The sequence below is a fragment of the Hypanus sabinus genome, chromosome 5 (genome assembly GCF_030144855.1).
Source record: "Hypanus sabinus isolate sHypSab1 chromosome 5, sHypSab1.hap1, whole genome shotgun sequence".
NCBI lineage: Eukaryota > Metazoa > Chordata > Chondrichthyes > Myliobatiformes > Dasyatidae > Hypanus > Hypanus sabinus.
In genome coordinates, this window is record NC_082710.1 from 181,225,277 (window position 1) to 181,251,524 (window position 26,248).

At 42.6% G+C, this 26,248-nt stretch overlaps 1 protein-coding gene across 2 annotated transcripts in view; it reads left to right on the top strand.

Annotated features, from left to right (window-relative positions):
* Positions 1–26,248, top strand: part of tmem268 (transmembrane protein 268) — a 145,766-nt gene that overhangs the window by 25,499 nt on the left and 94,019 nt on the right. For both annotated transcript variants that reach the window (XM_059971086.1, XM_059971087.1), the window contains exons 2-4: positions 1,110–1,268; positions 7,526–7,603; positions 12,290–12,399. In XM_059971086.1, coding sequence (XP_059827069.1) covers positions 1,169–1,268; positions 7,526–7,603; positions 12,290–12,399 — 288 coding nt within the window. In that variant the 5' untranslated portion in view covers positions 1,110–1,168. The remainder of the gene's footprint in view (positions 1–1,109; positions 1,269–7,525; positions 7,604–12,289; positions 12,400–26,248) is intronic.

Sequence of the window (26,248 nt, forward strand, 5' to 3'; positions counted from 1 at the left end):
GTCGAAACCCTACATCAGGATGGGATGAAGGGCCTTGGCCTGAAGCATTAACTGTTTATTCCCCTGTTGCCGGACCTGCTGAGGTCGTCCAGCATTTTCTGTGTTACTCTGGGTTTCCAGTAGCTGCATCATCTCTTAATGTTTCTGTTATCCGTACGGTTTAAGTCCTTAAGCAAATTTCATAACTTCTCTCTGCTGCCATCAGGAAGAGTAGGTATAGGAGCCTCAGGACGCATGCCACCGGGTTTGGGAAAGTTATTACCACTCAACCATCAGGCTCATGAATCAAAGGGGATAACGACACTCAAATTCGCATGTCCTCTCATTGAAATGTTCCTGCCAACCTCTGGACTGGCATTCATCTCGTGTTCTCAATATTTCTTGCTTAGTTGTTTAATGTTATGATTTCTTTCCGTTTGCACTTGCGCAGTTTGTTGTCTTCTGCATTCAGGTTGAGCACCCAGCTGGAGCAGTCTTCCACTGATTCTGTTATGTTTATTATTCTTTAGACATATTGCGTATGCCCACAAGAAATGGATCTCTGGGTTGTATATGGTGACATATATGTACATTTTAACAAATTTGCTTTGAACTTTAAAATAAGATGAAACTACAGAACCAAAATTACCTTCCATGTGTTGAAAATGATTCCTACCCTTGTTGCGGGCTGCCCCCAACCCATCCAAAGGTTGTGTTAGTCATCGACGCAAATGACACATTTCACAGGGTGTCTTGATGTACACGTGATAAATTAATGAATCTGAACTGGTTCGGTGACCCAACTTCACTAGCTGCATTTCAGCATTTGTTTGAAGATTTGTTTTACTTGTCACGGAATCATACAGTGAAATGTGTTGTTCGAATCAGATCAGATCAGCAAGGTTTGTGCTGAGAAGACTACGTGCTGCCACGTTTCCTTTACCAACATAGTATTCCCACAACTCACTCATCTTAACTTGCAACTTTGGACTGTAGGAGGAAACTGGAGCACCCGGAGGAAACCCAAGTGGTCACAGGCAGAAAGTACAAACTCCTTATAGACAGCATCGGGAATCGGACCATGATGTGTTTGCCGTGTTATGATCTAATTGTGATTTATTTTACTGTAGCTCGTCATTGATCATGCCCATGGTACACCCTTGATGAAACACTGACAGAGAATTGTGTAATGGCACATAATGATGACGGGGATAGGATCTCGCCAGCTCCAGCCTCCTTGACGTCATTCGAAGCAGTGGAAGAAGCAGACATTATTCACTGGATAAATGGTAAGGAGCAAAGATTTTGAATTGAATTGACTTTATTACTTACATCCTTCACATACACGAGGAGTAAAAATCTTTACATTACGTCTTCATCTAAATGTGCAATGTGCAATTTATAGTAATTTATAATAAGTATTATGTACAACAGGATAGTCAGTATAACAGAAATAGTTGTGTCAGCATGAATTAATCAGTCTGATGACCCGGTGGAAGAAGCTGTTCCAGAACCTGTTGCTCCTGGCTTTTATGCTGTGGTACTGTTTCTCGGTTGGTAGCAGCTAGAACAGTTTGTGGTTGGGGTGACTCATGTCCCCAATGATCCTTCGGGCCCTTTTTACATGCCTGTCTTTGTAAATGTCCTGAATAGTGGGAAGTTCACAACTACAGATACATTACAACTACAGACCACGTGAAATCCTTTGTGATGTTTATGCTGAGGAATTTAAAGCTGTTCACCCTCTCAACCCCACTTCCATTAATGTCAAATGGAGTCAACCCATCTTCATTCCTCCTGTTATCCATAACCAGCTCCTTTGTTTTTGCAACATTGAGGGAGAGGTGGTTTTCTTGACACCACTGTGTCCTGGTGCTGACTTCTTTTCTGTAGGCTGCCTCATTATTATTTGAGATTAGGCCAATCAGTGTAGTGTCATTGGCAAATTTAATTAGCAGATTGGAGCTGTGGTTGGTGACACAGTCATGGGTATGCAAGGAGTAAAGGAGGGGGCTTAGAACACAGTCCTGAGGGCAGAGGTGAGTGAGCTCACTCTTACAACCTGTTGGTGATCTAATAGGAAGACCAGGATCCAGCTACACAAGGCAGGGTGAAGGCCGAGGTCTCGGAGCTTCTTGTCGAGCCTGGAGGGAATTATGGTGTTGAAAGTTGAACTGTAGTCCAAGAACAGCATTCTCACATAAGCATCCTTTTCCAGATGTGTAAGAATGGTGTGTAGAGCTGTGGCTATTGCGTCATCTGCGTTGTCTGTGCTAGGTGAATTGTAGGGTCCAATGTGGTCCTTGACCAGCCTCTCAAGGCGCTTGAAGTACAACAGTGTTTGCATTCCTCCACAATTGATTCTGTGGGGGAGGATCCTTGAGTTGTTCATAAGTTTAGCAGAACATCTTGGGCCACTACTGTGCTGTACTCAAAGCTGTACACACTCTCTTCCCCACTCCCGTCACTCTCCCCCAATTACCTATCTATATATAATATACACTGTATATATTGACCAACATACAGTATGGTTCCTTTGAGTTGTATAACACGCATAAAAATTAACCCAATAGCAAACCCCCACCCCCAATTTTACTCTCAGCCCAGTCACCAGACAATTTAGAGTGACCGATTAACCTATCAACAGTACATCTTCGGACTATGAGTGGAAACCGGAGCATCTGGAAGAAACTCACGGGGTGAACGTGCAGCAGCAGGAATTAAACGGGTCATTGGTACTGTAAAGCATTTTGCTGACCACTACACTACCATGCAGTCTCCTATTTACATAGAAGAGATTCTAGTTCATTAGCCCATTGGTTAATTGTGGCTGCCGCTTTCTTTGAGAGCTCTTAAAGAATGGAAAACTGATCGAGACAACTGCCAGGATTCTCTTTGGGAGCCTTTGCCGCTTTGTGTGGGGTAGGAGACTTGCCAAACAGGCTCCAACATGTGCACTTATGTGGCAGTTAGACTCTACTCTGTGCTTAGAGAGACCAGTTTTTAAACAGCATCAGTTGTGTGTGTTTGTGTTCAAAGAGCAGTCATTATTTTTGGTGAGAAATAAGCAATAAGACTATTCCGAACCGTTTTGTTCACTGTGGTTTCAAGCATTCAGTCTTGGATGTGCTAGAAGCAGCTGGGAATGAAAATGAAAAGATTTCACTACTTCAACAAGTTGGGAACTGCGAAGAATTTGAAGGTATCATTGTCTTGAATGCTGCAGCAGAAGTGAAAACTTGGAGGATGCTATCATCAATAGCATTGTATAGGATCAATCACCCATAGCTTTGTCTGAAGGCTGTCTGTTACCGACACGAAGTCTCTACACTGATCTTACTTACTGTGTACACTGGATGATTCCACCGTTGGTAGCTATTCAAAACTAATACAGAGTTTTATAGTACTGTAGTATTCTAATTTGTTTGGTATTTCATTTAAATACATAATTTGTCACTCAGTTTGTCTTTGTTTCACCTTTTGAACTATTTCTGTGAAACTACAGCTAATTGGAGCAGCCATTTAATTAGGCCAAAATGTACTGGTCCCGATGTGTCCTGATTAACTGGAATCCACTGCGTATTCTCATATACGTACACTACAAATACCGATGGATTAATCAGTTAACTGTTTAACTGAGCATCAGAAAGGATCTGGCAAGTTTGGATTGAGACGGGCTGTTTTCTGGCAAAGGTCTACTTGGAAAATGGGAGGCCTTTAAAAGTGAAATTTTGAGAGTACAAAGTTTGTATGTGCCTGTCAGAATAAAAGGTGAAGATAACAGGTGTAGAGAAGCTTGGTTTTTAAAAGATATTGAGCCCCTGGTTAAGATATAAAAGGAGATGTGTAGGAGGTACAGGCAGGCAGGTGCAATTGAGGTACTTTTAGAGTATAAGAAATGCAAGAGAACACTTAAGAACACTTGGGGGCTAGAAGAAGACATGAGGTTGCCCTAGCGCACAAGGCAAATGAAGATCCTAAGGGATTCTGCAGATATGAGCAAAAGGATTGAAATTGGTCCTCTGGAAGATCAGCTTGGACCCAAAAGAGACTGCAGAGATCTGAAATGAATTTTTTGCACCTGCATTTATTCAGGAGATAGACACAGAGTCTATGGAAAGGAGGCAAAGCAGCATCAACTTCATGGACTCTGTACAGATTACAGAGGAGGACTGCTGTCTTTAGGCAAGTTAGTGTGGATAATTTCCCAGGACCTGATAAGGTGCTCCCTTGGACCCTGTGGGATGCAAGTATAGAAATTGCCAGGGCCCTAGTAGAGATATTTTAATCATCTCTAGCAACAGGAGGGGTACCAGAGGATTGGAGGATAGCCAATGTTGTTCTGCTACTTAAAAAAGGCTCTAAATAGAAACCAGAAAATCATAGGTCAGTGAGTCTGACATCAGTAGTGGGAAAGTTATTGGAAGGTATTCTGAGGGACCAGATATATAAGTATTGGTTAAGACATGGACTGACCAGGGATTGTCAGCATGGCTTTGAGCATGGTAGGGCATGTCTAACCAAACTTATGGAGTTTTCTGAGGATATTCCCAGGAAGGGCAAGGCACTGAATGTTGTCACAGGGACCTCAGCAAGGCATTTGTCAAGGTCCCGCATGGAAGGTTGGTCAAGAAGGTTCGGCTACTCAGCATTCAAGATGAGATAGTAAATTTGACAAAAATTAGCTTTGTAGGAGAAGCCAGAGAGTAGATTGTTGCCTCTCTGACTGGAGCTGGTGACTAGTGTTGTACCACAGGGATTGGTGCTGGGCCCTTTGTTGCTTGTCACCTGTATCAATGATCTGGATAATAATTGATTAACTGGATCAGCACCAAGACTGGAGGTGTTGGGGAACACTACCGCGGCTTGCAGAAAGATCTGGAAAAATGGGCTGAAAATGGCAGATAGAATTTAACGCAGACAAGTGTGAGATGTTCCTCTTCAGTAGGACCAACCAAAGTAGGTCTTGCACAGTGAACGGTGGGGCATTGAGGCGTGTGGTAGAACAAAGGAATCTGGAAATACAGGTCCATAGTTCATTGAAAGTGCTATCACAGGTAATAAGGTCATAAAGAAAGCTTTTGACACATTGGCCTTCATATATCAATGTGTGGAGTACAGGAGATGGGATGTTACGTCGAAGCTGTATAAGACATTGGTGAGGCCTAATTTGGAGTATTGTGTGCAGTTTTGGTCACCTACCAACAGGAAAGGTGTAAATATGGTTGAAAGAGTACAGAGAAAATTTACAAGTGTGTTGCCGGGTCTGGAAGACCTGAGTTAGAAGGGAAGATCGAATAGGTTAGGACAGGGGTCAGCAACCTTTACCACTGAAAGAGCCACTTGGACCCGTTTCCCACAGAAAAGAAAACACTGGGAGCCGCAAAACCCGTTTGACATTTAAAATGAAATAACACTGCATACAACGTTTTTTTTTGCCTTTATGCTATGTATAAACAAACTATAATGTGTTGCATTTATGAAATTGATGAACTCCTGCAGAGAAAACGAAATTACATTTCTGCATGCAACAAAAACATTTTGAACTCCGAAAAAAAGACGTTGGGTTGAAAGTTACTTTTAAGTAAAATATTCAATGTCTATTTGAGTCCTTCTTGTATTTATGAAAAACGCCGAACTTAAATTTTCCGCCAGCAGCAAACCAAAAATAACGTCAGCCAGCTGTCATCCTGAAAAATAAAAGGACTATTTCACTGAACAATGAAAAAATATGAATATAAGTAAAATAATAGGCAATTAAAATATTTATCATACTTGGTTAATGGGATTTCTGCTCCTGGACCTCAGCGCACAGCGTCTGCACATCAGGGCTGTATGATGTCACCTTCATCTTTACACAGGATCGCAAGCTGTCATCTGTGAGGTTTTCAATATCACTCCATTTGTGTTTCTGAGCAAGAACGGCCTTCTGACGGGCAACATCTTCAAGGTCTGCTGTCAAGCGTCTAAACTTGGACACCCATATGTCTTTGTCGGCTATGTCGGCCAGTTCCATCTCAAGATCAGGTTGACTCACACCTGCCAATGCAGTCGTATTCAGTAGGGAAGGATCGATGCTTAAGGGAGTGACCGGGAATATAATGTGTTTTTTTCCTCTCTGAACTCACAGAAGCGTTTCCCAAACGATGTTTGCATTGCGATGATTGCAGAATGTAAATACTCCGAAATTATCATGTCGTGACCTTGTTTGAACTCTCTCAAATTGGGGAAGTGAGACAAAGTGCCTTTCTGTAAATCTCTGGCAAGCACTGTCAACTTGCGCTCGAATGCCAAAACATCCTCCAACATGTGCAGGGCTGTACGTCCTTTCCCCTGAAGAGCTGTGTTCAGCGTGTTCAGGTGCGCTGTCATGTCTACCATGAAGTGTAGCTTTTCCAGCCACTCTGGCTGTTCCAGCTCAGGAAAGGTGAGCCCTTTGCTGCCCAGGAAAGTTTTCACTTCTTCCAGACACGCGACAAAGCGTTTCAGCACCTTCCGTCTGGACAGCCAGCGATAAAAACACGTTGTAGCGGTGTCAGTAAACTGCAGTCAAAGATAGCTTTATTCGAACTAAACAGCCTTGCTTTTAAGCCTCCCTCAACCCAGCCCCCCATGGACGCAGATGCTGCAAAAGACGCGTACTCACAAACCCCCGTAGGCTATCTCCCTTAGCCGGAATGCTGGCTAATTGTGAGCCGTTTCGGATGTGGCAGGAAATGTGTCGCTACACTTAGGTTGTACAAGATCACCATAATTACATTTCAAAAGCTAACAAACTAACATAAAATACATTTTAATTAAATACTGACCAATTATTTCCCAAAGCCACAGGGAGCCGCAGCACAGAGGTGAAAGAGCCACAAATGGCTCGGGAGCCGCAGGTTGCCGACCCCCGGGTTAGGACTTTCTTCCTTAAACATAGAAGACTAAGAGATTTGATAAAGGTATACAAAATTAATGCAAGCAGGCTTTTTCGACCAGGTGGGACCACAACCAGAGATCATGGGTTAAGGATAAAAGGACAAAAGTTTAAAGGGAACATGTGGGGAAACTTCTTCACTCAGAGGGTCATGAGAGTGCGGAATAAGCTGCCAATACGATTGGTACATGCGAGCTCGATTTCAAAGCTTAAAGAGAAGTTTGGATAGGAGTATGGAGGGCTATGGTCCTGGTGCAGGTTGATGGGAAAAGACAGTGTAAATGGACTAGGTGGAAAAAAAATAATATATAGACAGTTAGTCTTTTACTCTTTTCCATAGATGCTGCCAAACCGACGAGTTTTTCCTGCATTTTGTGTGTGTTGTGAAATCAGTTGTTTTGCAGCTGCATAGCAGGACAAGGATCTCGGCCCAAAACATTGACTGTACTCTTTTCCAAGGGTGCTGCCTGACCTGCTGAGTTCCTCCAGCATTTTGTGTGTGTTGCTTTGGGTTTGCAGCTTCTGCTGATTTTCTTGTGTTTCAAATTTCACAGCATAAATCATTGATAATAAACCTGATTCTGATCCGATTCCATGATTTGTGTCCCCGATTTTCTTCTCTCCCAGAACCAAACGGACTGGGCCACCTCAGTCGCAGCAGCAGCACCAATGAGCCGGAGCTGTATCCCGTGTCCGAGACCCCAGGTGAGCTCTCGCATCCGTTGAGGGAAAATTGTGGAAGTGACTGCCGAAGTTTGCATGTGCTGAGTCTGTGCCAGGCAGCTGGTGAAAAGGGCATGAAAGTGGGCTCTGCATCCCTGGGGAAGGATGATGGATGAAAACAGCACACAGTACTCCAAAATGTGGTCTCACGGGTGCTTTATAGAGCCTCAACATCACATCCCTGCTCTTATATTCTATACCTCTAGTATAACTCAGTTAGTCTGACCTCAGTGGTTAAGAAGATGTTGGCATTGATTATTAAGGATGAAGCCTCAAGATACTTGCAGTTTAGTACCCTCAGTTCAGTACCCTTCCTCTAAACAGCCTGCCTCTCCACCTGTCCTCAGATTGTTTGTAAACTTGGCAACAAAGCAATCAATTCTATCATCAAAAGCATTGACATATAACATAAAAAGCAACAGTACCAACACTGAGTCCTGTGAAACACCACTAGTCACTGGTAGCCCCTTATTCCCAGTCAGACACTGCTTTATTCACACTAGAATCTTTCCTGCAGTGCCTTGGATAACCAACATCATGTGTGGCCCCTTGTTAAAGGCCTTCTGAAAATCGCCTTTGTGTATCCTGCTTGCTGTTTCTCCGAAGAATTCCAGCAGATTCGTCAGGCACAATTTTCCCTTGAGGAAACCGATTGAATATTGAAAGGCCTAGATACAGTGGATGTGGAAAGGATGTTTCCTGTAGTGGGAGAGTCTTGGATCAGAGGGCACAGCCTCAGAATACAAGGACTTCCCTTTAGAACAGAGATCAGGAGGAATTTCTTAGTCAGAGGGTGGTGAATCTGTGGAATTAGTTGTCACAGTTGGCTGTGGATGCAAGGCATTGGGTATATTTAAAACGGAGGTTGATATTTCTTAGTAAAGATGTCAAAGGTTTTGTGGAGAAGGCAGGAGAATGGGATTGAGATGGATAAATAAATTAGCCAAGATGGAATGGGGGAGCAGAATTCTGCTCCTATGTCTTATGGTGTTAATTTGATAATTAGATGGCTCACTAAACTAAGCCTTTCTGCCTATATCCCTTTATTTCTCTGCACCTACATGGGCCTTTCAAAGATCCTCTTAAATGCCTCTGCCATATTAAAGGTTAATAGCTTTTTTTTGGCACACGTACACAGAAACATACAGTGAAATGCGTTGTTGGCGTCAATAATCAACACATCTGGATGTGCTGGGGCAGCCCACAAGTGTGGCCGTGCTTCCGACGCATGTTTGCCTGCACCATCATTCCTGGCAGTGCAGTCCAGGCTTTGTGTATTGAAAAAAACTTGTCCTGCACATCTCCTTTAAATTTCCTCCCTGTCACCTTAAACGTGTGCCCTCTAGAATCGGACATGGGGAGAAAAGACAGCTGTCTTGCTTAGAACCCTCTATCCAGGGGCCTGCCAACCTTTCTTATGCCATGGACCCCTACCATTAACTGGACCTCGGGTTGGGAACCCCTGCTCTATCAGGTCTCTATCTTACCCTCTGTTGCTCCAGAGAAAGCAGCCCAAGGTTGTCCAATCTCTCATTCTAGCTCATCCCCTCTAATCCAGGCAGTACCCTGGTAAGCCTCGTTTAGACCCTCTTCAAGACCTCCACATCCTTTCTAAAATGGAGCTGTTGGCACTGATGAAGTGGACTCTGAAAACTCACCCTCATTCCTTTATCATACTTTACAAAAAATGGTGGATGCAGCTCTATCCATCGCAGGTAAAGCCTAGCCTTCCCCACCATTGAGCATCTATGCATGCTCTCTTCTCACTGTTGCCATCAAGGAGGAGGTACAGAGGCATTAAGTCCCACACCACCAGGTTCAGAAATCATTATTACCCCTCAACCGTCAGGCTCTTGAACCACAGGGTATAACTTTACTTGCATCAATACCGAACTGATTCCATAAGCTATGGACTTACTTTTAAGGAATCAACAACTGATGTTCTTGATATTTATTGTTATTTATCGTTTTTATTCTTTCCTTTTTGTATTGCACAGTTTATTGTCTTTTACACATTGTTCGTTTGTCTGGCTGTTGAGTGCAGTTTTTCATTGATGTTTACTGTGAATGCCCACAAAGAATGAATCTCAGGGTTGTATACGGTGACAAGTGTACTTTCATAATGAAGCTACTTTGAACTTCATTTACTTGTGGACAATGACTCATGTCATTGAGCAATACTGAAATGTTGTTTTTATACAGAAATTGACTGGATGGATACTGATATTGACCATTGGTAACTTGGTGTATGTTCAGTATCTTATTTGCATAATCAATTACCAATTACACTACAGTATTACAGGTATTAATAGCCAGGGAATTTGCATGTTAAAGGTCAGTAATACTAAAGAATTTGTAAAGTAACTGACCAATAGTAAACATCACCCTAGAATCCTTCATTTGCATCTTTCTGTGTCTGCCAAGTGGCTCTGGTCCCCTGCTCTGTCGTGGTTGTGTGTAAATTGGGCATCATCATAACCATATTGCTCTTCAGGATGTAATAGAAGAGTGCTTAACACATTGTCTCTGAGTGTAAGAATGAAAGGGCATAGCACGGTTTATTCTTAAACATGAAAAACAAAATGATCAAAAATCACCACTTTTCCCATTGATGACCATCAACTCAAATGGATAACATAACACAAGCAGACACAACTGACACTGTTTAAAAGCTGTTCAGTCCAAGCACAGTGTAAAAGCCACACAAGTACACGTGAGGGACACGAGTTCAAATCTGTTCAGTTACAGTCTCCTGTCCCGTTAAGCGACACACTGTCATAATTAATCCCCACTGTTTTTGCATTAGTTTCTGTTCTTTAAGAATTGCCCCCAAATAAGCAACTGCTGTAATTAATATATGGCCAAATTCAAAGTCTGAAATAAGTTTGCTTTCGAAGTAAATATATTTCACCATATACAACCCTGAGATTCGTTTTCTTGGGCATTACTCAATAAATCCATAATAGAATAGTAACCATCATAGAATCGATGGAAGACCACACCAACATGGACATCCAACCAGTTGGCAAAAGACAAAAAAAACCCATGCAAGTACAAGAAGAAAGAAATAGCAATAATGAAAAACTCAACAATAAATATTGAGAATAAATATTGATGAAAAGTCCTTGAAAGTGAATCCATAGGTTGTGGGATTGTTTCAAAGATTGCATTAGTGAAGTTAAGTGAAGCTACCCCCTTTAATTCAAGAGCCTGATGGTTGAGGGGTAATTACTGATTAACCAGAATTCATTGTAATTTTTAATAATAATGTTTATTTTGCTATTTAAAAAAATATCTTAACTCTTGCCTTGCTGTAGCTTCCACAGGGCAAGCAGATTTAGAGTCAGAGCTATAAAAATTACATCACAGTAACAGGCCTTTTGGCCCATCTAATATGTGCAGAACCTTTTAAACCACCTAGTCCCATCACCCTGCTCCGGGACCATAGCCCTCCATACCCCTCTCATCCACAAGCTTCACTTAAGCATTGAAATTGAGCTTGCGTGCATTACGGCTGCTAGCACACTCTCACCACCCGTGAAGAGGGAAGAAGTCTCCTCTCATGTTCCCCTTAAATATTTCACCTTTCACCCTTAACCCATGACCTCTAAGTTGTTGTCCCACCCAAGTTCAGTGGAAAAACCCTGCTTGCATTTACCTATCCATAATTTTGTATACTCCCATCAATCTCCCCTCAATTTTCTACGTTCTAAGGAATAAAGTCCTAACCTGTTCAATCTTTCCTTACAACTCAGATCCTCCAGTACTGGCATCATCCTGGTAATTTTTTCTGTACTTTTTCAAACTTATTTACATCTTTCCTGTAGATAGGTGAACAAAACTTGACACAGTGTTCCAAATTAGGCTTCAGCAATCTCTTGTAAAACTTTCACCACAACCTCCCATCTGCTGTATTCAATAATTTGACTTATAAAGGCCAACATGCCAAATGCTTCCTTTACAACCCTATCCATCTTCCTGTGCCGCCACTTTCAATGAATTATGGACATACATTTGTACATCCTTGGTTCTACTGCACTCCTCAGTGCCGTATAGTTCCCCTCTGCCATCCGGTTCCTGAATGGACTTTGAAGCTTTGGACACTACCTCACTTTTTTAATATATGGTATTTCTGTTTTTGCACATTTTTTAATAATCTTTTCAGTATGTGCCATTTGCTTGTTTCTTTATTATTACGTTTTATTTTATACATTATTACTTTTTTTCTGTCTCTGTTAGATTATGTATTGCTTTGAACTGCTGCTGCTAAGTGAACAAATTTCACATAATAAACCTGATTCTGATGTTGGGGTTAGTGAAGATAAGCATCTCACATTTGTCTGCATAGAAACTCCATCTGCCATTTTTCAACCTATTTTTCCAGCTGGTCCAAATCCCTTTGCAAGTTGAATGCAATGCTCCAGGTGCGGTCTAATCAGAGTTTTATAAAGCTGCAACATAACTTCCTCATTTGTGATTTCGACTGTTATTGCGGACAAAACATTGAATAAACTGTGGAGAAAACCTCAAAGGCAGTTTAAATGTTCAGTGTATTTTTAAGGCACAATGTTTCTCATCAACAAACCATAGCAAAGCGCAGGAGCTTTCTTGGACTTTCCGTGCTAACTTCCTTCTTGACAACCAATGCTTTCACAATTTGTGTTACAGATTTGTATAATGGCCGCACTTTATTGGTCCTCACTTCCAGTGCCCCTTGGTGGTCTCAGGGATTCGATCTCGAGTCATGTGAGGATAATCTTGCCCGATTTGGAATCCAGGTATCACCAAACTCCTGTTACGAGATGGTTCCTCCTTTTCAGGTTCTCCAAGTTGAGTGCCTGGGTTACTGATTCTGTTATATACCTAACCTTCCTGTTGAGCATCGTCCTGTGGCAGGCAGGATTTCGCAGTGAGGTAGTTTCTTGAGTGTTAGGATTATTCTGCTCGCAGACTTCCTGGGACCACCGTTAAAACTCTAGTTTGGAGTTCGGGTCCTTCTTCAGGGTCGCCATTCGTCATCATTGGCAAGTCCAGGGGTTGTTGCCGAGGATCGTGGCCCGATGGTCGATTAGAATTCTGGAGTGTAAGGCTCCATGGTCGAAGGCCTGGCTCTGAGAGTCCAGTGGGGAATTGAAGGTCCAGTGTCTGTGATCACAAGACTATTAGAGGCCCAGAGATGATTTGTCCTGGGGTGCTGGGGGTCTATAGGAACGTGGATGGGTGGCTGAGATACCCAGAGACGCCCTGTCCTGGGGGATCACAAGTGTGTGTGTGTGTGTGTGTGTGTGTGTGTGTGTGTGAGAGAGAGAGAGTGACTGACTGGGAGGCCTCACGATGACCTGTTGACTTGTCTGGGGGTGGGGGTGGTTTTACAGGACCATCTGTGTATGTAAGTGGGTGTGAGGCTGGGATGCTCATCCCTTTAGATGAAGGGATTAAAAGTAACATTAGCAAATTTGCTGATGACGCAAAGCTGGATGGCAGTGTGAAATGGCAGGAGGATGTTATGAGAATGCAGGGTGACTTGGACAGGTTGGGTGAGTGGGCAAATGTATGGCAGATGCAGTTTAATGTTGATAAATGTGAGGTTATCCACTTTGGTGGCAAGAACAGGAAGGCAGATTACTATAAATGGAGTCAAGTTAGGAAAAGGGGAAGTACAACGAGATCTAGGTGTTCTTGTACATCAGTCAATGAAAGCAAGAATGCAGGTACAGCAGGCAGTGAAGAAAGCTAATGGCATGCTGGCCTTTATAACAAGAGGAATTGAGTATAGGAGTAAAGAGGTCCTTCTGCAGCTGGACAGGGCCCTGGTGAGACCCCACCTGGAGTATTGTGTGCAGTTTTGGTCTCCAAATATGAGGAAAGACATTCTTGCTATTGAGGGAGTGCAGCGTAGGTTCACAAGGTTAATTCCCAGAATGGAGGGACTGTCATATGTTGAAAGATTGGAGCGACTGGGCTCGTATACACTGGAATTTAGAAGCATGAGAGGGGATCTGATTGAGACATATAAGATTATTAAGGGATTGGACACGCTAAAGGCAGGAAGCATGTTCCCGCTGATGGGTGAGTCCAGAACTAGAGGCCACAGTTTAAGAATAAGGGATAGGCCATTTAGAACTGAGATGTGGAAAAACTTTTTCACCCAGAGATTGGTGGATATGTGGAATGCTCTGCCTCAGAAGGCAGTGGAGGCCAAGTCTCTAGATGCATTCAAGAGAGAGCTAGTTAGAGCTCTTATAGATAGCGGGGTCAAGGGATATGGAGAGAGGGCAAGAACGGGGTACTGATTGTGTATGATCAGCCATGATCACAGTGAATGGCGGTGCTGGCTAGAAGGGCCGAATGGCCTACTCCTGCACCTATTGTCTATTGTCCGCGATAACCTGTCTTGGGCAGAGGGGGTTTCCGTGACGTGGTTGTGTGTAGCTGGGTGGTTCAAGATGACTATCCTGACGGGGTGGTTTTACAGGACTGTCTGTGTGTTTGCGTGGGTGGGTGGCTGGGGACGGTTAGGGGACGATAGGTGGGTGGCTGGGGACGGTTAGGGGACGATGGGTGGGTGGGGATGGTTAGGGGACGATGGGTGGGTGGCTGGGAGGCCCCAAGACGACCTGTCATTGAGTGCGGTTAGAGGACCGTCTGTTTGTGGCTGGGATGCCCTGAGACAACCTGTCTGGGGGGAGGGGGGTTCAGACGACAGTCGGATGGGAGGCCCCAAGATGGTCTGTCCTGGGAGTAGTAGGGGGGTGTTAGAGGACAGTCTGTTTGTGACTATGCGGAGACACTTGTGGGCTGCCCTCAATGCGGTTATTTATGAATTCAGAGAAACCCTGTGAGCATCCCGGACTTAATCCTCGCCTCATCTCGGGACAGTTTACAATGGCCGGTTAACCTGCTAACTGGAACATCTTTGGACTGTGGAAGGGAAGCAAAGGGCTCAGAGAGAACCCACGTATTCCACAGGGAGGTCATACAAACTCCTTACAGATGACCCCGGAATAGGACTCTACGCTCTGGTGTCCAGCATGTCCTTGGGGTGTGTTGGTTGTTAATGCAAGGGATGGTTTTCACCGAATGTTTCGATCCACACGTGATAACTAAAGGAGCCCGAGAGTTCTCGGTACCGATAATAACGCAGGTTCCCAGTATTATTTCTACAATGTGTCTTTCACACGTTGGTTGTTTGTCAGTCTTCATTTATGTAAAAACTTTTGTAGATTCTGTTGTATTTCATTATTTTCCTTTAAATGCCTGCAAAAAATGAATCCCAGATTCGTATATAGTGACGTATATTTACTTTGATAATAAGTTATTACATTAACCCTGTTCTCTCGAGACAAGTGAAGTGACAGATGACTTGTTTACTGCTGTACGAATCTCAAATGAATTTGGTACAGCCAGTTGGTAAATATTTTTCAGGCATGCAGTGCAGCGGCCGGATGACAAATCGTAGTGTACAGAGTCACGGCACAGGGCAGCCTTCCTGCCCATGCCTCAAGTGAGTCAGTCAACAGGCATTACGGTAACATGCTGAATTTCCCACTGAAATCTTCCATTCTGTTCAGTTCAACGCACAATTCACTCTCATTTAACCATAACGAATACAGTCAAACGAGATAGTGTTACTAGGGCACAAGGTGCAAATCTCACAACAATCTCACACAGTAAGCACACGCACAATCACAATCACGTAATAAGGGTCCCGAAACCCACCTCTACCCCCCAATGCATGCCACGACATGATGCATATGAGTCAACAGACCTGTGCAGAATATTGGTAAAAACACGACAATGCAGAATATGTGTGTGTGTGTGTGTGTGTGTGTGTGTGTGCATATATATTCTATATATAGTCCAGACCCCAGACCACCAATATATTCTATATATAGTCCAGTCCCCAGACCACTGATCTATTCTATATATAGTCCAGACCCCCAGAACACCGATATATTCTATATATAGTCCAGTCCCCCACCGATATATTCTATATATAGTCCAGGACCCCAGACCACCGATATTTTCTATATATAGTCCAGACTCCCTAACCACCGATATATTCTATATATAGTCCAGTCCGCAGATCACCGATATATTCTATATATAGTCCAGACCCCCAGGCCACCAATATATTCTATATAGAGTCCAGACCCCCAGACCACCGATATATTCTATATATAGTCCAGTCCCCAAGCCACCGATATATTCTATATATAGTCCAGACCCCCAGACCACCGATATATTCTATATATAGTCCAGACCCCCAGACCACCTATATATTCTATATATAGTTCAGTCCCCAGACCACCGATATATTCTACATATAGTCCAGACCGCCAGACCACCGATATATTCTATATATAGTCCAGTCCCCAGACCACCGATATATTCTATATATAGTCCAGACTCACTGACCACCGATATATTCTATATATAGTACAGTCCCCAGAACACCGATATATTCTCTATATAGTCCAGCCCGCAGACCACCGATATATTCTATATATATAGTCCAGACCCCCAGACCACCGATATATTCTATATAGTCCAGTCCCCAGACCACCGATATATTCTATATATAGTCCAGACCCCCAGACCACCGATATATTCTATATATAGTCCAGTCCCCAGACCACCGATATATTCTATATATAGTCCAGTCCCCAAACCACCGATCTATTCTATATATAGTCCAGACCCCCAGACTACCGATATATTCTATATATAGTCCAGTCCCCAGACCACCGATATATTCTATATATAGTCCAGACCCCCAGACCACCGATATATTCTATATATAGTCCAGACCCCCAGACCACCGATATATTCTATATATAGTCCAATCCCCAGACCACCGATATTTTCTATATATAGTCCAGACCCCCAGGCCACCAATATATTCTATATATAGTCCAGTCCACAGACCACCGATATATTCTATATATAGTCCAGACCCCCAGACCACCGATATATTCTATATATAGTCCAGACCCCCAGACCACCGATATATTCTATATATAGTCCAGTCCCCAAACCACCGATATATTCTATATATAGTCCAGTCCCCAGAACACTGATATATTCTATATATAGTCCAGACCCCCAGACCACCGATATATTCTATATATAGTCCAGACCCCCAGACCACTGATATATTCTATATATAGTCCAGACCCCCAGACCACCTATATATTCTATATATAGTCCAGTCCCCAGACCACCGATATATTCTATATATACTCCAGACCGCCAGAACACCGATATATTCTATATATAGTCCAGACCCCGGACCACCGATTTATTTTATATATAGTCCAGTCCCCAGACAACCTATATATTCTATGTATAGTCCAGACCCCCAGACCACCGAAATATTCTATATATAGTCCAGTCCCCAGACAACCGATACATTCTATGTATAGTCCAGACCCCCAGACCACCGATATATTCTATATATAGTCCAGACCCCCAGACCACCGATATATTCTATATATAGTCCAGTCCGCAGAACATCGATATATTCTATATATAGTCCAGACTCCCTAACCACCGATATATTCTATATATACTCCAGTCCCCAGCCACCGATATATTCTCTATATAGTCCAGTCCGCAGACCACCGATATATTCTATATATAGTCCAGACCCCCAGACCACCGATATATTCTCTATATAGTCCAGTCCGCAGACCACCGATATGTTCTATATATAGTCCAGACCCCCAGACCACCGATATATTCTATATATAGTCCAGTCCCCAGACCACTGATATTTTCTATATATAGTCCAGACCCCCAGGCCACCGATATATTCTATATATAGTCCAGTCCCCAGACCACCGATATATTCTATATATAGCCCAGACCCCCAGACCACGAGATATTCTATATATAGTCCTGTCCCCAGACCACCGATATATTATATATATAGTCCACTGCGCAGACCACCGATCTATTCTATATATAGTCCAGTCTCCCTGACCACCGATATATTCTATATATAGTCCACTTCGCAGACCACCGATATATTCTATGTATAGTCAAGAACCCCAGACCACCGATATATTCTATATATAGTCCAGTCCCCAAACCACCGATATATTCTATATATAGTCCAGACCCCCAGACCACCGATATATTCTATATATAGTCCAGAATCCCAGACCACCGATATATTCTATATATAGTCCAGTCCCCAAACCACCGATATATTCTATATATAGTCCAGACCCCCAGACCACCGATATATTCTATATATAGTCCAGTCCCCAGACCACCGATATTTTCTATATATAGTCCAGACACCCAGGCCACCGATATAGTCTATATATAGTCCAGTCCCCAGACCACCGATATATTCTATATATAGTCCAGACCCCCAGACCACCGAGATATTCTGTATATAGTCCAGTCCCCAGACCACCGATATATTATATATATAGTCCACTGCGCAGACCACCGATCTATTCTATATATAGTCCAGTCTCCCTGACCACCGATATATTCTATATATAGTCCACTGCGCAGACCACCGATATATTCTATGTATAGTCCAGACCCCCAGACCACCGATATATTCTATAAATAGTCCAGACCCCCAGACCACCGATATATTCTATATATAGTCCAGACCCCCAGACCACCGATATATTCTACATATAGTCCAGACCGCCAGACTACCTATATATTCTATATATAGTCCAGACCCCCAGACCACCTATATATTCTACATATAGTCCAGACTCCCAGACCACCGATATATTCTCTATATACTCCAGTCCGCAGACCACCGATATATTCTATATATAGTCCAGACCCCCAGACCACCATATATATTCTCTATATAGTCCAGTCCGCAGACCACCAATATATTCTATATATAGTCCAGACCCCCAGACCACCGATCTATTCTATATATAGTCCAGTCTCCCTGATCACCGAAATATTCTATATATAGTCCACTGCGCAGACCACCGATATATTCTATGTATAGTCCAGACCCCCAGACCACCGATATAATTTACATATAGTCCAGTACCCAGTCCACAGATATATTCTATATATAGTCCAGACCCCAGACCACCGATATATTCTATATAAAGTCCACACCCCCAGACGACCGATATATTCTATATATAGTCCAGACCCCCAGACCACCGATATATTTTATATATAGTCCAGACCCACAGACCTCCGATATATTCTATATATAGTCCAGTCCCCAGACCACCGATATATTTTATATATAGTCCAGTCCCCAGACCACCGATATATTCTATATATAGTCCAGTACCCAGACCACCGATATATTCTATATATAGTCCAGACCCCCAGACCACTTATATATTCTATATATAGTCCAGTCCGCAGACCTCCGATATATTCTCTATATCCTACAGACCCCCAGACCACCGATATATTCTATATATAGTCCAGTCCGCAGATCACCAATATATTCCATATATAGTCCAGTCCGCAGATCACCAATATATTCTATATATAGTCCATCCCCCAGACCACCGATATATTCTATATATAGTCCAGTCCCCAGACCACCGATATATTCTATGTATAGTCCAGTCCGCAGATCACCAATATATTCCATATATAGTCCAGACCCCCAGACCACCGATATATTCTATGTATAGTCCAGTCCCCAGACCACCGATATATTCTATATATATTCCACTGCGCAAACCACCGATATATTCTATATATAGTCCAGTCCCCAGACCACCGATATATTCTATATATATTCCACTGCGCAGACCACCGATATATTCTATATATAGTCCACTGCGCAGACCACCGATATATTCTATATATAGTCCACTGCGAATACCACCGATCTATTCTATTTATAGTCCCGTCCCCAGACCACCGATATATTCTATATAAAGTCCAGACCCCCAGACAACTTATCTATTCTATATATAGTCCAGAGCCCCAGACCACCGATATATTCTATATATAGTCCAGACCCGCAGACCACCGATATATTCTATATATAGTCCAGACCCCCAGACCACCGAAATATTTTATATATAGTCCAGTCCCCAGACCACCGATATATTCTATATATAGTTCAGACTCACTGACCACCAATATATTCTATATATAGTCCAGTCCCCAGACCACCGATATATTCTATATATAGTCCAGAACCCCAGACCACCAATATATTCTATATATAGTCCGGACCCCCAGACCACCGAAATATTCTATATATAGTCCAGTCCCCAGACCACCGATATATTCTATATATAGTCCAGTCCCCAGACCACCGATATATTCTATGTATAGTCCAGACCCCCAGACCACCGATATATTCTATATATAGTCCAGTCCCCCAGACCACCGATATATTCTATATATAGTCCAGACCCCCTGACCACCGATATATTCTATATATAGTCGTCCCCAGACCACTGATATATTCTATATATAGTCCAGTCTGCAGACCTCCGATATATTCTATATATAGTCGAGACTCCCTGACCACCGATATATTCTATATATAATCCAGTCCGCAGATCACCGATATATTCTATATATAGTCCAGACCCCCAGACCGCCGATATATTCTATATATAGTCCAGACCCCCAGACCACCTATATATTCTAGATATAGTCCAGACCCCCAGACCACCGATATTTTCTATATATAGTCCAGTCCCCAGACCACCAATATATTCTATATATGGTCCAGTTCCCGGACCACCGATATATTCTTTGTATAGTCCAGACCCCCAGACCACCGATATATTCTCTATATCCTCCAGACCCCCAGACCACCGATATATTCTATATATAGTCCAGTCCACAGACCACCGATATATTCTATATATAGTCCAGTCCCAAGACCACCGACATATTCTATGTATAGTCCAGACCCCCAGACCACCGATATATTCTATATATAGTCCAGTCTCCCTGACCACCGATATATTCTATATATAGTCCACTGCGCAGACCACCGATATATACTATGTATAGTCCAGACCCCCAGACCACCGATATATTCTATATATAGTCCAGTCCGCAGATCACCAAGATATTCCATATATAGTCCAGTCCGCAGATCACCAATATATTCTATATATAGTCCATCCCCCAGACCACTGATATATTCTATATATAGTCCGGACCCCCAGACCACCGATATATTCTATGTATAGTCCAGCCCCTCAGACCACCGATATATTTTATGTATAGTCCAGTCCGCAGATCACCAATATATTCCATATATAGTCCAGTCCCCAGAGTACCGATATATTCTATGTATAGTCCAGACCCCCAGACCACCGATATATTTTATGTATAGTCCAGTCCGCAGATCACCAATATATTCCATATATAGTCCAGACCCCAGACCACCGATACATTCTATATATAGTCCAGACCCCCAGACCACCGATATATTCTATGTACAGTCCAGTCCACAGACCACCGATATATTCTATAAATATTCCACTGCGCAGACCACCGATATATTCTATATATAGTCCACTGTGAATACCACCGATCTATTCTATTTATAGTCCCGTCCCCAGACCACCGATATATTCTATGTATAGTCCAGACCCCCAGACCACTTACCTATTCTATATATAGTCCAGACCCCCAGACCACCGATATAATCTATATATAGTCCAGACCCGCAGACCACCGAAATATTCTATATATAGTCCAGACCCCCAGACCACCGATATATTCTATATATAGTTCAGACTCACTGACCACCAATATATTCTATATACAGTCCACTGTGAATACCACCGATCTATTCTATTTATAGTCCCGTCCCCAGACCACCGATATATTCTATGTATAGTCCAGACCCCCAGACCACTTATCTATTCTATATATCGTCCAGACCCCCAGACCACAGATATAATCTATATATAGTCCAGACCCGCAGACCACCGAAATATTCTATATATAGTCCAGACCCCCAGACCACCGATATATTCTATATATAGTTCAGACTCACTGACCACCAATATATTCTATATACAGTCCAGTCCCCAGACCTCCAATACATTCTATATATAGTCCGGACCCCCAGACCACCGATATATTCTATATATAGTCCAGTCCCCAGACCACCGATAAATTCTATATATAGTCCAGTCCCCAGACCACCGATCTGTTCTATGTATAGTCCAGACCCCCAGACCACCGATATATTCTATTTATAGTCCAGACTCCCTGACCACCGATACATTCTATATATAGTCCAGTCCCCAGACCACCTATATATTCTATATATAGTCCAGTCCCCCAGACCTCCGATATATCCTATATATAGTCCAGTCCCCCAGACCACCGATATATTCTATATATAGTCCAGTCCCCCAGACCACCGATATATTCTATATATAGTCCAGACCCCCTGACCACCGATATATTCTATATATAGTCGTCACCAGACCACCGTTATATTCTATATATAGTCCAGAGCCCCAGACCACCGAGATATTCTGTATATAGTCCAGTCCCCAGACCACCAATATATTATATATATAGTCCACTGCGCAGACCACCGATCTATTCTATATATAGTCCAGTCTCCCTGACCACCGATATATTCTATATATAGTCCACTGCGCAGACCACCGATATATACTATGTATAGTCCAGACCCCCAGACCACCGATATATTCTATAAAAAGTCCAGACCACCGATATATTCTATATATAGTCCAGACCCCCAGACCACCGATATATTCTACATATAGTCCAGACCGCCAGACTACCTATATATTCTATATATAGTCCAGACCCCCAGACCACCTATATATTCTACATATAGTCCAGACTCCCAGACCACCGATATATTCTCTATATAGTCCAGTCCGCAGACCACCGATATATTCTATATATAGTCCAGACCCCCAGACCACCGATATATTCTCTATATAGTCCAGTCCGCAGACCACCAATATATTCTATATATAGTCCAGACCCCCAGACCACCGATCTATTCTATATATAGTCCAGTCTCCCTGACCACCGATATATTCTATATATAGTCCACTGCGCAGACCACCGATATATTCTATATATAGTCCAGTACCCAGACCACCGATATATTCTATATATTGTCCAGACCCCCAGACCACTTATATATTCTATATATAGTCCAGTCCGCAGACCTCCGATATATTCTCTATATCCTCCAGACCCCCAGACCACCGATATATTCTATATATAGTCCAGTCCGCAGATCACCAATATATTCCATATATAGTCCAGTCCGCAGATCACCAATATATTCTATATATAGTCCATCCCCCAGACCACCGATATATTCTATATATAGTCCAGTCCCCAGACCACCGATATATTCTATATATAGTCCAGAACCCAGACCACCGATATATTCTATATATAGTCCAGTCCCCAGACCACCGATATATTCTATGTATAGTCCAGACCCCCAGACCACCGATATATTCTATGTATAGTCCAGTCCGCAGATCACCGATATATTCCATATATAGTCCAGACCCCAGACCACCGATATATTCTATATATATTCCACTGCACAGACCACCGATACATTCTATATATAGTCCAGACCCCCAGACCACCGATATATTCTATGTATAGTCCAGTCCCCAGACCACCGATATATTGTATATATATTCCACTGCGAATACCACCGATCTATTCTATTTATAGTCCCGTCCCCAGACCACCGATATATTCTATATAAAGTCCAGACCCCCAGACAACTTATCTATTCTATATATAGTCCAGACCCCCAGACCACCGATATATTCTATATATATTCCAGACCCGCAGACCACCGATATATTCTATATATAGTCCAGACCCCCAGACCACCGAAATATTTTATATATAGTCCAGTCCCCAGACCACCGATATATTCTATATATAGTTCAGACTCACTGACCACCAATATATTCTATATATAGTCCAGTCCCCAGACCACCGATATATTCTATATATAGTCCAGAACCCCAGACCACCAATATATTCTATATATAGTCCGGACCCCCAGACCACCGATATATTCTATATATAGTCCAGTCCCCAGACCACCGATATATTCTATATATAGTCCAGTCCCCAGACCACCGATATATTCTATGTATAGTCCAGACCCCCAGACCACCGATATATTCTATATATAGTCCAGTCCCCCAGACCACCGATATATTCTATATATAGTCCAGACCCCCTGACCACCGATATATTCTATATATAGTCGTCCCCAGACCACTGATATATTCTATATATAGTCCAGTTTGCAGACCTCCGATATATTCTATATATAGTCGAGACTCCCTGACCACCGATATATTCTATATATAGTCCAGACCCCCTGACCACCGATATATTCTATATATAATCCAGTCCGCAGATCACCGATATATTCTATATATAGTCCAGAACCCAGACCACCGATATATTCTATATATAGTCCAGTCCCCAGACCACCGATATATTCTATGTACAGTCCAGACCCCCAGACCACCGATATATTCTATGTATAGTCCAGTCCGCAGATCACCAATATATTCCATATATAGTCCAGACCCCAGACCACAGATATATTCTATATATATTCCACTACACAGACCACCGATACATTCTATATATAGTCCAGACCCCGAGACCACCGATATATTCTATGTATAGTCCAGTCCCCAGACTACCGATATATTCTATATATATTCCACTGCGCAGACCACCGATATATTCTATATATAGTCCACTGCGCAGACCACCGATATATTCTATATATAGTCCACTGCGAATACCACCGATCTATTCTATTTATAGTCCCGTCCCCAGACCACCGATATATTCTATATAAAGTCCAGACCCCCAGACAACTTATCTATTCTATATATAGTCCAGACCCCCAGACCACCGATATATTCTATATATAGTCCAGACCCACAGACCACCGATATATTCTATATATAGTCCAGACCCCCAGACCACCGAAATATTTTATATATAGTCCAGTCCCCAGACCACCGATATATTCTATATATAGTTCAGACTCACTGACCACCAATATATTCTATATATAGTCCAGTCCCCAGACCACCGATATATTCTATATATAGTCCAGAACCCCAGACCACCAATATATTCTATATATAGTCCGGACCCCCAGACCACCGATATATTCTATATATAGTCCAGTCCCCAGACCACCGATATATTCTATATATAGTCCAGTCCCCAGACCACCGATATATTCTATGTATAGTCCAGACCCCCAGACCACCGATATATTCTATATATAGTCCAGTCCCCCAGACCACCGATATATTCTATATATAGTCCAGACCCCCTGACCACCGATATATTCTATATATAGTCGTCCCCAGACCACTGATATATTCTATATATAGTCCAGTCTGCAGACCTCCGATATATTCTATATATAGTCGAGACTCCCTGACCACCGATATATTCTATATATAGTCCAGACTCCCTGACCACCGATATATTCTATACATAATCCAGTCCGCAGATCACCGATATATTCTATATATAGTCCAGACCCCCAGACCGCCGATATATTCTATATATAGTCCAGACCCCCAGACCACCTATATATTCTAGATATAGTCCAGACCCCCAGACCACCGATATTTTCTATATATAGTCCAGTCCCCAGACCACCGATATATTCTATATATGGTCCAGTTCCCGGACCACCGATATATTCTTTGTATAATCCAGACCCCCAGACCACCGATATATTCTCTATATCCTCCAGACCCCCAGACCACCGATATATTCTATATATAGTCCAGTCCACAGATCACCGATATATTCTATATTTAGTCCAGTCCCCAGACCACCGATATATTCTCTATATCCTCCAGACCCCCAGACCACCGATATATTCTATATATAGTCCAGTCCGCAGATCACCAATGTATTCCATATATAGTCCAGTCCGCAGATCACCAATATATTCTATATATAGTCCATCCCCCAGACCACCGATATATTCTATATATACTCCAGTCCCCAGACCACCGATATATTCTATATATAGTCCAGAACCCAGACCACCGATATATTCTATATATAGTCCACTGCGCAGACCACCGATATATTCTATATATAGTCCAGTACCCAGGCCACCGATATATTCTATATATTGTCCAGACCCCCAGACCACTTATATATTCTATATATAGTCCAGTCCGCAGACCTCCGATATATTCTCTATATCCTCCAGACCCCCAGACCACCGATATATTCTATATATAGTCCAGTCCGCAGATCACCAATATATTCCATATATAGTCCAGTCCGCAGATCACCAATATATTCTATATATAGTCCATCCCCCAGACCACCGATATATTCTATATATAGTCCAGTCCCCACACCACCGATATATTCTATATATAGTCCAGAACCCAGACCACCGATATATTCTATATATAGTCCAGTCCCCAGACCACCGATATATTCTATGTATAGTCCAGACCCCCAGACCACCGATATATTCTATGTATAGTCCAGTCCGCAGATCACCAATATATTCCATATATAGTCCAGACCCCAGACCACCGATATATTCTATATATATTCCACTGCACAGACCACCGATACATT